This window comes from Cicer arietinum, chromosome 5 (assembly GCF_000331145.2).
Source record: "Cicer arietinum cultivar CDC Frontier isolate Library 1 chromosome 5, Cicar.CDCFrontier_v2.0, whole genome shotgun sequence".
In the NCBI taxonomy this organism is placed as follows: Eukaryota; Viridiplantae; Streptophyta; class Magnoliopsida; order Fabales; family Fabaceae; genus Cicer; species Cicer arietinum.
In genome coordinates, this window is record NC_021164.2 from 57134911 (window position 1) to 57153872 (window position 18962).

Below are 18962 nucleotides of genomic sequence, written 5' to 3' on the forward strand. Positions count from 1 at the left end.
TAAAGTAAACGTTCAAGTATCAGTTTTTCTAATACACCCTTTAACAAAATCTAAACCAGCACTGTCAAATTGAAAACACCTCTTCAATATTGAAGCACTTCAAATCCAAGAATAATCACCAACTCTAGTACCTTGAATAGATCTTTCTTTCAATCATATCATTGTGGAGCCAATTGAACCTTTAATTTCTCACCAATAGAACAATCATTGCAAGAAAGAAAATTTCATCTTTGTTGTTTATCTCTCAAATATTTAGCCTCACCAAGAAAGGAAGTCATAAAATTTGTCTTATCTAAGATTGTTTCTTGAAGAGATGAATGATGAAATGTATTCGTTTCATTGGAAGCGAACACTTTCAATTGTTTCAGTAGAGGGACCTAACTCTTGAGTTCTACAACAAGTTATAATTTGAAGTTTGTTAGGATTTGTAGTGTTTGACTCCAAATGTGATTTTATATTCAAATTAAGCTATGAGACTCTTCTACCCAATGAACTAATATTTTGGATTATGCTCTCCTAATGAGTTTGATCCATTAGAGTTCGTATTTTCATTGAGACATAGAAACAACTACCTATAGGTTGAATTAAAGTAGTTCATCAAATGAATGTTGGATCTTAAAGAATGTGACAATATTAGGAGTTTCACATTGAGTAAATAAAAATATTAAATGTAGTAGTTAAGTTATGAGACTCTCACATTGAACTGTTTTGAAAGGTTTGATTTTAACACAAATACACTAAATTGAAGATGAGAGAATGATCTATAGACTAAATTATAGGGGTTTATTATATGATTCAATTAATAAAATAAAAAAATTAGTCTTGAAATGTTGGTAGTAGATGTAGAAATAGATTAGACCAAACTAGACTTTACAATACTTGAATCTCACATGTCAAAAAATTTAGGCCTAGATCTGACCTTTGCCTTATCATTTGATTTTTTTTGGTCTGAGCTTGACATTTATGAAGGTTTTATACATTAACTATATATGTAATCAAACATTTTTCTTACTTAAAAGTCTATTTTACATTCACAATTTTAAATAAGTAATCAAACATATTTTTTTAATAAACTAAGAAGTTAAAGTTTTTTTTTTAGATTTACCATCAATTTGACTCTATATGATGAAATTATTAAAATATATCAAATTTATAATTTAACATAAAGTTATAAATCTAATATATAATAATAATAATAATAATAATAATAATAATAATAATAAAATATATTATTCATATTTATCTAAATAGATTAACTTAATAAACTTAAAAGATTTTTCATAGTCTATAATACGATCTTTTTAATTAAAAAAAATTTAATCTTATTTAATTTTTTATTTTAAAATGGCCTATTTTAAACTTATCGTAAACTAAATCGTAGATCTTTTTATTCATCTAGTTTTTCTCACCCGTAGTTGGCAGTATTGCAGTATTGATATGTATGTATCGATGACTACCATTGCATCAACACGAAATTAATTCTAAATCCCAAGCATTGGTCTTGATTTTGTGCCTAGCTAGTACTCATGATTTGAATAAATAATATTTACACATTGAACTTATATAGTTATGTGTACACAAGTAGATATAAGAAAGATAGATGGTTTCGATGTGAAATCCCCAACCTACAAACATTCACGTTGGTTGAACCCATATCTCCAGGGTCCAAGTTAGGATTCCCATTAACGTTATTTTGACAAAGGGATTCCAATTAACATAAACAAAGTAAGTGAACTTATAATTTAATTGTTATATATTATCTTCATCCAATTAATGATAACAGCTGTATTAGAACTTAATTGCATTTGAGTGTGAAACTTCAAATTAGCTGTACAAATATTTATACACAATACATTATGTGCATATAAAATTGAAGAGTCAATGTGTACGTAAAATCTACACAACTGCGTGAATTGCCAACCCATCACGCGCCTAGGCCGTGTTTGACCACCGCCAAACTACTAGTTAATTAATTAATTTCATTTATATTTGTATATTTGTGACTTATACTGTGCATTTAAAAATCAGTACTATTAAATTAATTCATCAATTTTTAAATGATATATTATTTATGAATGAGTAAAATCGTATTTTAGATTCAACACTTTAAATTTTATCTTTTAAATTTATTCTAAAATAATATTTCTTTTTGTTATAATTTAAATTTTAATTATGAAAATAATTTATTTAATCACTAAAATTAAAATTGAATAGATAGATATATTAAAATATTAATTTAGTCAACTTTAATAAACACTATATAATAATGTCCACAAGGACAAATTAAAAAAATTTATTGATCAAAATATTCATAATACTGATATACATTTTTATTTTTTTATAGTACCACAAAACTTATCTTATATGTTTTAAGTATTTGATTTCTAGGTCTAGTCTTCCTTTCCTCTCCACCTCTCTTTCATCTTCTTAGTCTTTATCATAAATAAATATTTGTTTTGATGCAACAAAAACTATTTAAATAAATTAATATAAAAGTTTTATTAAATTTGATATTTATTAAAGAAATACTTTGATAAAGTAATTAAGTCAATTGGTATTTTTCAATTTAAGAAGCTAAAATATTTATTTACGCTGTAACTTTCTATTCACGGTTTGACTTCAAATTGCTCTCTCCATGTAATAATGTAAACGTCTGTTACGTCTCAAATAACCTTGCCCTCACTTGTATTAATTTGCATGTGAAGTAAATATTATTATATATGATCTCCATTGAAAAAGAGGTTTCTAACTTTCGTCTAAAAACATCAACATATTATTAATATATTATTATGAAGTCATACTTTACAAGGACATGTGCATCTAGCTAATAATAATATTTTATATAGGCAAGCACAATGTATTCTCACTGGCCATTATAAATATAAATTTTAAGTTCATTCTCTTAAACACCAAAGCTCAATATTATTGTGTTGCATTTCACCATATTAATATACACATAAAAAAAACAACAACATAGTCTCTGTTTCATTTTGGTTTTGTTAGTATTCAAATCAATCATCTTTATTTTCCAAATGGGAGGTTCTTCACCTTGTGCTTCCTGCAAATTGTTGAGACGGCGTTGTGCACAAGAATGCATTTTTGCCCCTTATTTTCCTTCTGAAGACCCACGCAAGTTTGCCATTGTTCATAAGGTTTTCGGTGCTAGCAATGTCAGTAAAATGTTGCAGGTCTCATCTCTATATATCTCTTCATATCCCTTCTTTTCCATCAAATTTTGTTAAGGATTAATTTTTTATGTATGAACTACATATCAATATATGTTAATTTATGTGTATATTCAAATCAACATGTGGCTGTGAAACGGTTATATATATATTTTTTTCACCGACGGTTATATTATGTTATTTATATACGTATTTGCAAATATATATGGTTTTAATTATTGATGAGGTACATATATTCAATGTTTTTAAATGTGATGGTGAATCATAAAAAAAATAATGTGACGGTGATAATGATAACTATCCTTAATTAATTATTATAGTATATAATTGATGTCAAATGCAACTAAGAGCATCACAATATACCTCTTTAGTTGAGGTGTTTAAATGACTCTAGCGTTTATACATAATTTATTTTATAATTTTTAATTGTAGTCTTTAAAAAACATAATTATTTTCAATTCAATACATAAAAAATTATTAAATTAGTCTCAATAATAACTTTATATCATTACATTTCAACAATACTTATTTATGTTAATATAATTAATTATGCGACACTTACAAAAAAAGTGAAAAGAAAGATGGTCTTCCATAACCAATGTTCTCTATAAACACTCCATTTTTATGCTCCAAAATAAGGATGTTTATTTGCAATCATCTTTTTAGGGGAAACACCCCATTAATGCTCTAATGGCATCAATCACGGTTAGGGACTTAGAGTTATAGAAGCATAAAAAACATTATGTGACAACTAAAATGTTTCTTTATATAATATTTGCAGCCAAATATATACTCTTAAATTGGATAAACAACTATTTGGTTGTTAATTTAAGTAAAAAAAAAATTATTTACTTGCTAATGTGTCATAGGTGGTCACAATAGTGGTATTTGAATGTACTAGAATTATTAAAAAAAATATATATATAATATTTTTTATTAGTTATTTTAGTTATTAAATATGTCTTTAGTTATTTTTTTTTAAATGAGGGAAGGAAAAAACTAAAAATAAAAATTGAAAAATCAAAATATTTATATTTAAAATATTTGTTGGCAACAAGTATATTGCACTCAATATCTCAAAGTCAAGGTTATATTATTTAACCAATTTAGTAATTGAATATGTTTTTTGTTAATCAATTTAATCATTAAAATTATTTATTAATAAAAGAAACACTTAAATGTGTATATAATTTTGATAAATCTAAAAACTTTAATAATATACATTGTCACACATTCATCAAATTGAACATTTACCTAATAAATTACTAGTATCCTTTTATTGTGCTTAGTTGTGTAACATATATATGTTTTACTTATTATACCTCTTGTGTATGTTTGCAGGAGCTACCAATTCATCAAAGATCAGAAGCAGTAAACAGTTTAGTTTACGAAGCAAATGCAAGAGTTAGAGACCCTGTTTATGGATGTGTTGGAGCCATATCATACCTTCAAAATCAAGTTACACAATTACAAATGCAACTTGCAGTGGCTCAAGCAGAGATCCTATGCATTCAGATGCAACAAGACCCAGTTTCTGTTACAAGCTCATTACCCACATATGTTGATCAAGATGACAAATTGATGCTCCTATCTGAAAATAGTAATTGTTATGAGCCTCATCTTCTTCCACAATATCCTAACTTTCCTTCTTCTTCTTCCTCATCTTCCAATGTCTTCCAAGACTATGAGCCTCTTAAGAGAGAATCTTTTTGGACTTAAATTTCACAAACTAATATTTCAATCAAAGTTAACTCTTTTGTTTCACATATCTATGTCTAATCAGAATATTGCTTCTATTTTTTCATTTTTGTTTAATTCAGAATTTGGTTGAGAAATGCCTAAAGTTTGGTCAACATTGTTTTAATTAGAGATTTAATTAATTTAGTATTAAATTTTTATATTGAATGTAACCAATTCTTACAAAATCATTCAATAAATATAAATTATTTTTATGAAAAAATCTAGAATTGGAATCTCCATCCATAATCCACCTCTGCCTAGACTTCTGCTTCAACAAACTCTGTTTAATTATAATCTTTCTCCAAAAACTCTCTTCCACATGAAGCATTTTGCTTCCGTCTACTATGTCATTCAACTCTTTAACCTTTTTCCTCTATTATTAGTTACATCAACCCATATGAAAACTTCTTTATTGCATAGTCGTAGTTTCTCCTTCAAGAATTTTAATTTCTACTTTAAAATATAATTCTCTTACCACTGAAAGGAATCCTTTATACTCTGACCAACAATTGTTGAATATTTATAAAAATCTTGATTTTTTTTCTTCTTATAGTTTTGACTCGTTAATAAAATATATAAATAATTTTATTTTTCCACAAAACAATTATATGGAAGTGAAAATAGATCAGCTGAACCAATAGGACCATATAGTTTAGCCTATCTTAGATCCAAACTTTTTTTAAAGATATAAGAAATACTTTTATGGAAGATTATTTAGCTAAAAATATTAGACGACTAAATTATTTTATTAGGTCTACCAAATTAGTTTAGTTAAATAACAATAGATAATATTTATTATTATTATTATTATTATTATTATTATTATTATTATTATTATTATTATTATTATTATTATTATTATTATTATTATTATTATTATTATATTAGATTTTGTACTTTATATTACATGTATAACAAATTTCTTAATCTTCTCAGTAATGTAAGCATATTAACATAAATTAAATTTTAAGTACATATTTAAATATATTATTATAAAATGAAATTTAAATACGATGTCATGCAAAATAAGATTATTTAAAAGATAAAATTAAATCTTGAAATAGAATTAATTTTATTTGCATATTAACTTATTAGTTTATTTAAATATATGTTAAATTATATTTTTTAAACGTTAATATAAATTACATATTTAAGTAGAGAAAGGTCAATCTGGTATTAAAATAAGTTTAAGATGAATAAAAGAAATAAAGATTGCTCCGTAATTTTTTTTAAAGTTACATATAAAGTTTAGCTCGAGTGATAGTATTTTCACCTTATAACTATGTTAGGTTGAAACAATGAGACTGGAATATGGTTGGATGTCCTAATTAATTAGACTAAGTGCTTGCTTGGTTTCATGTAAAGAGTATCTATTGTATTAAAGTTTATTACATCATGAAGAATGAATTTTACTGAATGTATTACTGAATTGCATTTAGTACTTTATAAAAATATATTACAAAGGAAAATTCATCTGGTTTAAATGTCTAACTAAACAATCTTATATATATATATATATATATATATATAAATATATAGCACTTGAATTGGAATGAAAAGGAAAACAAAAAAATAACTTTCTAATTAACTTGCCTATAATTGATCCTAATTATATAACAAACTAATTGAAAATTAGAGCTAGTTTAATAGAGTTAATGTACTTAACAACACATAGATAAAATTGGAGCAATATATTCAATACTCCTCATCAAGTTGGATCGAAGATATCAAGTAAACCCAACTTGGATATGAGTTGATGAAATTGAACTTTTGGTAATGCCTTTGTTAAAGGATAAGTCAATTGGTGCTTAGACGGAGCGTGTATCATCTTGATAAAACCAAAATCAACATGCTCTCCAATGAAATGACAATCAATGTCCATATGTTTTGACCTATCATGAGTTGTTGGATTGAATGCTAAATATATTGTAGAAATATTATCGTTGTAGACCATAGTGTTGGGAACATTAATCTCAAAGTCCCTTAATAGTTGTTTTATCCACAACAATTATGAAGTCAATGTTGCCTTGTACTCTACTTCTAATGATGACCAGCCACCTTGGATTGCTTCTTTGACTTTCATGAAAACAATTATTCTCCTAAGAATACACATAACCTAGTAGTTGATTTCCATGTTGTTCTACAGCTTCCCTAATTTGCACCGACATAAGCTGCAATTTTAAAACTAGGAGTAACAGGAAACAAAAGGCCTAGGCATGTATAAGATTTTAAATATTGCAAAATATGATAAACAACTTGTAAGTGAAATTTTCCAGGTTTACTAATGTATTGGCTAAGTCTATTGACATAAAAGAATATGTATAGTCGTGAAACAGTGAGGTACATGAGTTTACCAATCAGTCCTCTATATATAATGGGATTATCTAGCAAATTTGTTGTGTCCTTAGAAAAATACAGATTTGGCTCCATAGGAGTTGGCAGGGTTTTGGCATCAATAAACCAATATCTTCAAGTAATTGGAGTGTATACTTTCTTTGGCACAAATGAATGCCTTTCGTAGATTTTTCTATTTCTAGCCCTAGAAAGTATTTAAGTCACCAATTACTTTATGTTTGAAATGTTGTGCCAAAACCTTTAGAGTTTCATGTAAAACAGTTTGATTTGGACTAGCCGAAATTATATCATCAACATAAACTACGAGAATGATAAGAGATAAGCATGAACCTTTTGTAAAAAGGGAACTATCAGCCATGCTTCTAGTGAAACCATTTTTTGAATGGTGGAAGAAAACATGTTGAATCATTGCTTAGAGGCTTGTCTCAGCCGGTATTTATGAAGCTTACAAACTATGTTCTCCCCTTAGTTGGATACCCTTGTGGTAACTGCATGAAAACTTCTTCATCTAAAATGTCATTCAAAAAGGAATTGTTTATGTCTAGCTGCAATAAATGCCAATTTTGTTGTGCAACAAGCGTTAACAAATTATCACTGTTGTTAACTTAGCTACTAGTGAAAAGGTACCTATGAAGTCAAGACCAGCTTTTTGTGTGTCTCCCTTTGCAAAAAGTTTTGCTTTGTATATGTCTAAGTGACCATCAATCATGTACTTAGTCTTATATATCTATCTGCATCCAACAACTTTATTTCATTTAGGTAGAGACACTATGCTCCAACCTTTTGCCATAGCCTTTTTTGATTCCTCAAATTTTACAGCTTGATGGTAGAATTAAGGTTCATAAACAACATTGACATGTAAGAGATAATCCTTATAAGTATTAGACAATTTAAAGTAAGTGAGATAATTTGTATAGGATGAGCAATACATTCAGGACATACATAATCATGAAGATAAGAAAGAGCCATGTGTACTATGGAAGATCGTCTTGGTAGACAAAGAGGAGCAACATGTGGCCAACAGGAAGGAGTATTGTCATCAATATGAGAGGTGGGAGGATTATCATCAATAAGAGTGGTGGTGGGATCATTATGATCAGGAATGGGATGAGGAACAATAATCTGATGAAAATGATCTGGTACACCAGCAGAGGGCGTGCTATGATGAAAAGGAAATATAGTTTCATGGAAAACAACATCTTTAGAGATAATGAAGGTCCTAGAAGCAATGTCATACAACTTATAATGAAGGCTGAATTTGGTTTTGCACTGAGGTACGGTACCTTCATAGACCAAACATCCAAACACTCTAAGATGATTGAAATTAGGGACAACTTGATAAAGAAGCTCGTAAGGGGTGGCATTCTCCAAGTCTGGTGAAGGAGTCATGTTAATGATATGGACAACATTACTGACACAATCACCCATGAGTTTGAGAGGAATCTGGGACTGGAAAAACAACACACGAGCTATATTGAGAATGTGTTGATGCTTTCTTTCAATAACTCAATTATGTTCTGATGCAACATGAGACTTATGTTTAGGCAAGTATAACCAAATAAATCTTCTATAATCATCCACAATAGTCAAAAAAATATATGTAACCATCATAAGTAAGTTAGGCTAGGGAACCCCAAATATCGCAATGAATGTGGTCAAAAGCATGAGTAGAAAAATTATTAGGAGCATCAAAGGATAATCTATGAAATTTAGCTAATGGACAAACATGAAAAGAATAAGAGAAAAAAATTGGAGCAATTCCAAAATTAATTTTATCGTCAACAAGTTTTAGAACAACATCAGATACATGTCCTAAACAAGAATGTCATAACTAATATTTAAGATTGTCAACATAATTACAAACATTGGGGAAAAAAACAGAAGGAAGTAAAGATGTAGCAATATGAGCACATTGATTTTCAGTATCACCAATAACCTTTGGAGAAATAGTGACATAGAGATATAAGCCTTGCTGCATATCACCCCTGCCAATCAACCTCTAGTGTGTTGGCTCCTGAATCACAAAATGATCAGGGCAAAAATTAAAAATGTAGTTAGAGTCCTTAGTAAAAGAATTAACAAACAAAATGTTAACCATGAAAGTAGGAATATAAAAAAACGTTGATAAGTTGAAGACTAGGACTCAAAGCAACACAACCAATAACATGTACTTTAACTTTAGTTGTATTGGGAATGGTAAGAAAGGTGTTAGACAAAGAAGCATAAGACGTAAACAAATTCAAATCAATACAAATGTGGGATGTAGCACATGAGTCTACAATCCAAGCATTAGAAAATAAGGAATCAAGACTAGGAATAGAATAATTCATGAACCAATGATTAAAGAAATAGCAAGAGATACCAATTGAGCATGAGAGGCTGCAAGATTTAGATGGGCTTGAAGAGCCAGATTTAGTTGAGGAGGTTCAAAAAAGCCAGAGAATTAGAATCAGCAACCTGATTGATTGAGTGGGAAGGCCTGGATTAGTTAATTGATTTGTAGCTTTGAGGAAAACCATGGAGTTTGAAACACGTACCTTTAGTATGTCTTAACAAGTCACAATGATTGCATATAGGATGATCTTTCTTCATTTTAGACTTTGGATTCTTGATTTGGACAACATAAGCCATTGTCGATTCCAAAGGACGTTGAGAAACCCAACTTTTTTTTGTTTCTCATCTTGGGTAACAAGGCAAAAACACAGTTCAGAGGAGGAAGAGGATCACTCAAAAAAATATGACCATGAACATGGTTGAAATCATCATTGAGGTCCATGAGGAAGGAAATAACATACTGGTGATGCAAGACATAAATGTAAAACAAATTAACTGAAAAATTAAAACTAATTTAATAAACTTAATTTACTTAACAACACATGGATAAAATTGAAACAATATATTATGCATTATAGTGGTCAAAAGTATTAATGAAAAAGTCATTTCTCTTCCTGTAATTAATTTTAAGAACAACAACTCTTTGTAGATTTTACTAGGGGTGGACAGATTTGCCACACCCGCCCATAACCGGTCGACCCATAGGGCCCATAAGCAAACAGGTGGTTTGGATCGGGTTTTCGGATTTCGCGGGTGAACTTCAATGGATATACACGGTCTACAATGGTCGGGTTCGGGTGAAGAAATTGGATTCATCGGCAACCGTAACCGACCACCCAATATATATGAGATTGAGGCCCAACCTTCCTCTCCATATTTTGGCTCAGTCCATTTCAACTTTTCATATAAAATTACTACTTCCATAAAACCCTATCCGGCCAGCAAACCCTAGCCGCCCAGAAAACCCTTGCTCTACATCTTTTCTCTCGTTTTCAACTATCATTTTCTTTTCCTTCGAAACCTTCATTCGAGACCCCAGTAACACATCTTAGAAGCTCTTGATCTCATCTCTCTAGTATCTCGACCTCTCTTTTATTCACTCCATTATGTTATGCTCTTTTCGATCTCACATCTTCAACCACAAATGGAAAAGGGGCAAAAGAGTGTTGGAGAAAGCTCACAATTGCACATAGAAAGGTACTCGTAGAAAGTTTTATGTTTTTCTGTTATGATTTCCTTATTATTTTTTTACAATTATGGTTTATTTTTTATAACTAGCATTTTCATCTTGTTAAGCTTTCTATGATCAGGAGCATCTTTTTTGTTTGTTGGCTCAGAGCAAGAAGCCTATAATGTAAGGTTAGAGTTCTATGAGTATTTTGTTGATTGTATTATGCACGTTTTTTTAAGTTTTTGGTCAAAGTGTTTACTTTCAATAGCTTCTGCCTCTTTTAGTTTCAAATTTTTCTAAATACTTAACTATTAATTTTTAACTATAACTTTTATTTTGTGTGAGGCTTTCTGTTGTAGCAGAGAAAAACTACTAGAATCAAAGAAAAGTAAATTCTATGATTCTTTTTAATCTTTTTTAAAACTCGAGTTTGTTGTTTATGAACCAATGAATAATTTCTAATTCTTATGTTTGTATGGTTATGTGTATATGATATTGTGTGTTTGTATGGTACGCATATATCACAGTATCTCATAAAGTGCATACTGGTGCCAAACAAGAAAGTTATCTTCTAAATAACTGTATGTTGATATTTTATTTTCTGTTTGAAAATGTAGGGTTTATGGATTGTTTTGTTGTATTAATATTTTGCAGCAAGTTACTCTAACTGGTGATATTGTTGTGCAGTTGAAAGAGCTAAGACAATGTCATATAGAGTTTAAAGTAGAAAGTAAATTGATTTTGCACGTGGGAGTTTGAAAGGTACTTTTGTGTTTTCTTACAACTCCTTATAGATTTCCTTACAAAAGATTTCATTGAAACATAGATGTTATGAATGTTCCTTCTCTTAACTTTCCATCATTTTCTGCTAAGATTTCATTACATCACACACAAAGGAGAATATAAAATATACTGAGAAAGCTTTTGAAATATTTCAATTCCACTGTTATTTTTTTTTCTTCTAATTTGCATTATATGTGCATAAACTGCTGAAATCACTAGAAAATCCTCATGGTGCAGCAATATTCCTTTGATTACTGCCATTTTAATAAGGTTGATTAAGATGTAATTTATACTTGAGAATATTTGTATTGGTTGTGTGAATTTAATTTGTACTTGAGAATTTTAATTTGTATTGGTTGTGTGAATGTAATTTGTATTGGTCATGTGAATGTGAATTTGTGATTTAATATTTGGCTTAGATTTTGTGGCCAATGGTAAATGCAATGTCTTGAGAACAATAATACAATAAATCTTTGATTGGATTATATTTTGATTAATATTGTAATAAAAAATTGTGATATAAAAAAATTGAATTTATAAAACAAAAAATTAAAGTTATAAAACAAATATGAGTCTGATTGGCAGGTTGGACCATTTATTTTAATGGGCCAGAGTTGTCTTAAATATAACAAACTATATTGGATCAAATTATTTTTTATGGTTAGGTCTTTATGCTATTTTACTTTTTTTTTAAAATGAAAAAAGGGCCCAACAAAGTCCATAAGTACAACTCGTTTTGACCCACCCGTTCACAACCGTCACCTAGTGGTCCGAACCCGACTGGCCCGAAATAAAAAACGAACGAGATTGGGCCCATTGGTACCACCCGAAGATTCAATCGGGTTTTGGTTTTTTGACCTGAATCCAATCGTATCCGACCCATGTCCACCCCTAGATTTTATATATACTAAAATCGGTTTTTAAAAACTACGTAATATAAATTGATAAATATTGATTTTAAATCAAAGATATACAAACAAACATTAAATTTTTTTCAAGTCAATTTTAAACGAAATCAATTTTACATAACAACTCTTTCAAAATCAATTTTCACCACCTCATAACCGAACACTACATGTACTTTGCTGTCATGCTATATAGTATAGTAGACCACTCACGTCCTCTGTTTTCATTGTTAAATTTATTTATTATTATTTTTATTTAAAAAAGTAAAAATCATTGTATTATTGTATCCATTATGTGATTCCATTTTGTGATTTTGATGGAGTAACCTTTTCCACGTGGGTCATTTTCGTGACTCTCGTCAATTGGTTACACGTGGTTTACCTTTTGTCATTTTATAATTTGTTGCCTTTTGTAGGACAAAATAGTTCCAAAATGTTCCGTTATATTATGTGAGCCATAAAATTCTAACAATTTTTTTAAGATATTTAAAATGATAATTATAACTACATTAGTTTATTTAAGTTGTATTTTTTAATTTTGAATACGTACAAATAATGTAAAGAACATGATTACTTAACGTATTCTTTTATTTTAAACAAAAAGTTTTATTATTATTCTCTCATTTTCTAAGTAAATTCCTTCATTGAGTGAAGGCACCGTGCAAAGCATAGTCCTCAAATCACTTTAGTGGTAAGAAATTGTTGATATATATATATAGCGTCAAATGGTTGATTGTTACTTTTTATCATTATGTTAAGAAGTTAAACATTATAAACTAAATAAAAAATATTTATATTTATAAATATTTAAATTAAAAAATTTAATTTAAAGAAATTAAAATCAAATTTTTTATATTTTAAATTTGTTTATATCAAAATAAAATTTAAAATGGTGGACCCTATATAGGATGGCATGCTTAAAATTTATGCGATTGACCACTTATTGAAGGATTTGAAGGCGCGTGTCATGAAAATTACAAGGCAAGACCAATAAAGACATTGATTGCGCTTATCATATCACACTTGGACCATCTCCATCACACTTGTCACCACAGAAACGCATCTCCACTTTTTTTTATATATAATAAAAATAAAATTAAAAAATTTAAGGTGTAAGAATGTTACTCTAGTTGAAGTTGAGAAAACATGAGTTTACTGTTAATTTACAAAATTATATACATTTTTTTCCCGTTACTATGCCTCTGACTTATATAAATAAAATTAAATAAATAAAAATTAATATATTTAATTCAAAAACGTCAATTTTCTATTATTATATTTTAAATCAGAAAAATTATTATTTTTTAATTAAATTATATTTACCGACGTGTATAGAATTAAAATATTTTTTTATATAAAAAAAATAACGATATGTTTCCTAACTAACGTATGAAGAAATCCCCATGAGTGCTATATATACGAGCTAGGAATCTGAATACTCTTCAACACCACATACTGAATGATTACCAAAAAGAGTGAAAAAAGAATTCACAAAACATATTGATCATGTCAAAGGCCGTTTGTGTGACGGGAGCCAGCGGAGCCATTGGGTCATGGGTGGTTCGCCTCCTCCTAGAGCGTGGTTACACCGTCCATGCCACCATCCAAGATCTTGGTTAGCCATTATTTATTGCACAACTTTAATTTCTTTTATTCTCTTCTACTCTCTCCAACTTTAAATATAAGAAAAATATGATCAAGCTAGATGTATTTGGTCAAAAAGGTAGAGAGTTAATTAGCCTGTCACTATATTTTTTAAGTAAAGAATTCTATCTTTGTGGATATTAATTAAATTTTTTAATTAAGTGTAATTAATTTTTCAGATTTTATATAAAATATATATTGAATTTTTTAATTTCAAATACTTTATTATTATATTAAATAATTTGAATTAAATTAAATATATATTAAAAATAATAACATTAAAGAATTTAAAAGTGATTACTATTGTTTATACTGATCACCAAACATATCAAAAGAATTGAAATTCACAAACACAGCACATGCACTAAGGTACATTAATTTTAGCTCAGTTGCTAGAAATGAAACACTGTTATTTTAACAGACTAATTAAGTATATGATTACCTGGTGAAGAGAACTTATAAAAAAAAAATATATATATATATATAATTAAATGCATATACTTTAAAATTTAATAGAAGAAAAAATGATTAATGTTGTGAGAATTTACAGAGGATGAAAACGAGACAAAACATTTGGAAGAAATGGAAGGAGCAAAGAGTCGTCTAAAATTTTTCGAAATGGATCTTCTTAACAGCGACTCTATCGCTGCCGCCGTGAAAGGTTGTGCTGGCGTTGTGCACCTCGCATGTCCTAACATCATCGGTGAAGTCAAAGACCCCGAGGTTCATAACTAGTAAATTCGAATTTTTAAGAAATTAAATAAAAATTACTATATATAGTCCAATTTTATTTTATATTGTCTACAATTAGTGAATATATTTAATTTGGGTGTTGTAATAATACTATAATTATAGAAGCAAATTTTGGAACCGGCGATTCAAGGAACGGTTAACGTGCTAAAAGTGGCAAAGGAAGCAGGTGTGGAGCGTGTAGTTGCCACGTCATCGATTTCAGCTATCATTCCGAGTCCTAATTGGCCAGCTGATAAGATTAAGGGAGAGGATTGTTGGACCGATCTTGACTATTGCAAGGAAAAGGGGGTCAGTTTTTTTATTTTATTTTTAATTTCTATAATTATTAATAATGATTTTTTTCGGAAAATCTTGATTTAAATATTTATCATATATGATAATGAGGATATGAAATTAAAGGCAGACAGACAAATGAGTGTCAAGATATGACAATGTATGTTTAACACTGAGGGCCGTTGAGATGACAATGTACTCTTCTAATTTTTATGTTCAACATTTTTTTAGTAAAAATATATTTGAATTAAAATCAAAACTATATAATATTTATTTATTTAAAGATATTTATTTTTTCCTCGATGTATATTTATATTTTATAAAATAATGTTAATTATTCATTCAACTTTTGTTTCAGTAAAGAAAAATTAAATTAAAATTATAAAAAAATTATTTTAAATCTCTACGAATTCAAATGATAAATTAAATAAACTTGTTTAGATTTCTATCAAATTTTTTTGAAAAATAAAAAAAAAAATTAAAATTTTAATCACTGTTGAATCATTAGAAACTATAAAAAAATGTAAAAATATAATATTCATAAATTAATATAAATGCATCTTTTTGTATTCGTCTGAAATACCTAAATTCTAAAGACCGATTTGTTAGTGCGTATGAAAGGAAGTTAACTCGGCCCCTTTGGATGACAGATAAAAAATACAAAGATAAAGAGTGATTGAGTGTTCTATAAATCATCACCCATAACAGTGTATACTAATATTCTAATATTTGTTATTATATTATAAAATAAAAAAGTAAAGTGTAAAGAAAAAATAAAGAGAAATAAAAATTTGTGCAGTGGTATATGATAAAAATGTTATTGTTTTTATGGCAGATAATATATATATTTTTAATTATTATATGCATGAGCCGGGTTTTGAAAACTGATGCACTAGGAATATTCTATGCCAAAAGAATTAAGAACTAAGATGGCGATGTGTTTTTTTCAACAAAAAAAAAAAAAAAGCCAATATAATTTTTTGAAAATACGAAAAACTCACATAGAATGCTTGAAAATATTTATGTTAAGTTAAAGAGATATATTTTATTCTATCTACGAGTAAAATATAATGAAAATGAACAGAAAAAGAAAAACTCAACAAACGTGAATTATGTACAGAGAGAGCATACCAATTGAGATTATATGTTTTATATATTTGAATTTTGAGTAATCTAAATTGAGATAGATGAGTTGATCTCTACTAGAATAAAGCTCTTTCAATCCTTATTTTGATTTAATTTGATAGACTTGAATCTGAAATCTTATCTAAGAGAAATTGAATGGACCATAAAAATATACTTTATTTTTAAAAAGTAAACCATTTATTGACGTACAAAAAGGTAGCAATTTGTTTGCTTCAAAAAAATAGGAAGATAATACTAATGTTGAACTCATTTTAATGTACTTGATTTTTTTAGTTTTCGAGCAAATGATAGTATGTCATTTGCAACACTTCCTAAAAAGTGGTTGAAGTCGGCACAAGATAATGCTAAACTAGACCGTTTGATAAAAGTTAAAATTATCGAGAAAAAGAAAACAAGAAATCATACCCTGCGGGTCTTATTCAATAACTAAAGATCTACTTCAATTCCTCTAAAAATAAATGCTTAAATTTTAGATGTGAAAGGTTTAAACTTTTTATGAGAAAAATCATCACTATTGATTTCAAAAAAAAAAAAAAATCATCACTATCATATTAATAAAAATAAAATAAAATTCATAAATTTTAATTTAACTGATAAATATTTAATATTATTAAATTAAATATTTTATTCTAAGTTTAAATTTAAAATTTTATAATACATTTAAATTAATTATGATAATATTTATTATCTCTTCTAAAAATAAAAAAATAACATAAAAATCATCCAAGAATTTAATTTTAACCAATTATTTTTCGCTTGAGTTTTAAAAAATAAATTAAATTTCAGCCATGCAAGGGCGAATTAATTGATAAGGTGGGTCATATTATTTTGGTGTTAGTGCCTTGGTGGGGATATAGTTGATTTAAAGAGTGATTTAAATTATTATTATGTTGTGGGGCAGTTATACTACCCCATTGCAAAGACACTAGCAGAAAAAGCCGGTTGGAATTTTGCTAAAGAGACCGGTTTCGATGTGGTGATGATTAACCCTGGTACAGCATTGGGCCCTTTGATTCCACCAAGAATGAATTCAAGCATGGCTGTACTTGCTGGTGTTCTCAAAGGTAAACTATTTACTAAGTCTAAATTAAATACTTAATGATAAAGTTTCCTCTTTTACATCAATTTTTTTTAACATAACATCTTAGTCATTGCTCTTTTAAATATGATATTACTTGCGCAAGTACACTTAATTGTGGGCCAATTTCATTTTGGGCTTTTAACACAACCAAACAAAACCCAAAACTTTACTCTTTATAATTGGAATATGTGTTTGGATATTGTTAAAGGTGACAAAGAGACATACGAGGACTTCTTCATGGGAATGGCCCATTTTAAGGACATAGCCTTGGCACATATTTTGGCATTTGAGCAGAAGCAAGCTTCCGGAAGACATTTGTGTGTTGAAGCTATTCGTCACTATGGTGATTTTGTGGCATTGGTTGCGGAATTATACCCTGAATATAATGTGGCTACGTGAGTATATTTTTATACAAATACAAGAGAATAAAGCGTAGATAATTAATCACAATTTATCAATATATCAAATAAACCAAAAATTTATGCAATTATTTGATTTGTTTACAAGTTATGATCAATTGTTCGGGTAAAATAATTTTACAATAACAACACATATCACTTCAATCTCTTGCAACAATTCAAAAAGTACCTTTTTGATAAATTATATGCAATTTTTTAAAATATTTGAATTTACTCAACTATATAATTTCAATTAAATGTATATTATTTAAATTTAAATGTATTAACTTTAGTAATTCAGAAATGTGTTTAAGAAGCTTTATAGAAATTTCCTTAAAGACTCGATAGTAAATTAGATAATTAAAAATATTGTATGCGTTGAATATGAGTTGTATAGTATTTAATCACAACATTGTATTTAGTTGTAAAAAACACAAGCAGAATCGATCAAATTTAGTGATCAATCGGTTGTATCCTATGTGTTTTTTTTAAAACTGAGTGTGTCTTATGTTCGTTTATTTATCTGATTTCTTTGGAGTTAGAGTTTTCTAATAATGTGTTTATAGGTTGCCAAAGAATACCCAACCTGGATTGTTGAGATCAAAGGATGCATCAAAGAAACTGATTGATTTAGGTCTTGAGTTCACTCCAGCTGAACAAATTATCAAGGATGCAGTTGAGTGTTTGAAGAGTAGAGGTTATGTTTAACTTCTCGGATGTTGTAGAAACCTAAGGAACATGTTATGATGGTTTTCTCATTGCTCAAACCATTCCTTTTTCTATTTTTAAGTTTCAGTTGTGTGCGTATAACTAGCATGTTAAATAAGGGTTCATCTGTATCCAAGTCACTATAACTGTCAACATTTGACAAGAATTCTTATGTGTGAGTTCTTGTGGTTTTCTAAAATTGAGCGATTTCATCTTCATTACTAAATTGGTGTTCCAATAGCATTATAAGAAGATTCCAATATTATTTCATTAACCAAAATCATTTATTCTTAATTGGACAGTTAATGTTGCAAGCTAATGAATGTTTTCCAGCTTAAAAAGCGAGATTTGGAAAGTGAAAAGTGAAAAAAGGAGAATAACAACAATTTCATGAATCCCTTAAAATTGAGAAACACTTCATTTTTTTTCAAATTATTTTGTATGGCATAAATAACTAACCATTAATGGTAAAAAAAAATTATAATA

General features: G+C 28.2%; 2 protein-coding genes across 2 annotated transcripts; both read left to right on the top strand.

Annotated features, from left to right (window-relative positions):
* The first annotated feature begins 2920 nt into the window (after positions 1 to 2920).
* Positions 2921 to 5308, top strand: LOC101504817 (LOB domain-containing protein 12). Its single transcript, XM_004500385.4, has 2 exons — positions 2921 to 3188; positions 4527 to 5308. The coding sequence occupies exons 1-2, from the start codon at positions 3033 to 3035 to the stop codon at positions 4902 to 4904; spliced, it is 534 nt and encodes a 177-aa protein (XP_004500442.1). The 5' UTR covers positions 2921 to 3032; the 3' UTR covers positions 4905 to 5308.
* An 8550-nt stretch (positions 5309 to 13858) lies between these two features.
* On the top strand, positions 13859 to 18702 carry LOC101514919 (cinnamoyl-CoA reductase 1). Its single transcript, XM_004500254.4, has 6 exons — positions 13859 to 14088; positions 14668 to 14840; positions 14973 to 15158; positions 17191 to 17353; positions 17579 to 17765; positions 18335 to 18702. The coding sequence occupies exons 1-6, from the start codon at positions 13980 to 13982 to the stop codon at positions 18474 to 18476; spliced, it is 960 nt and encodes a 319-aa protein (XP_004500311.1). The 5' UTR covers positions 13859 to 13979; the 3' UTR covers positions 18477 to 18702.
* Positions 18703 to 18962: the final 260 nt, after the last annotated feature.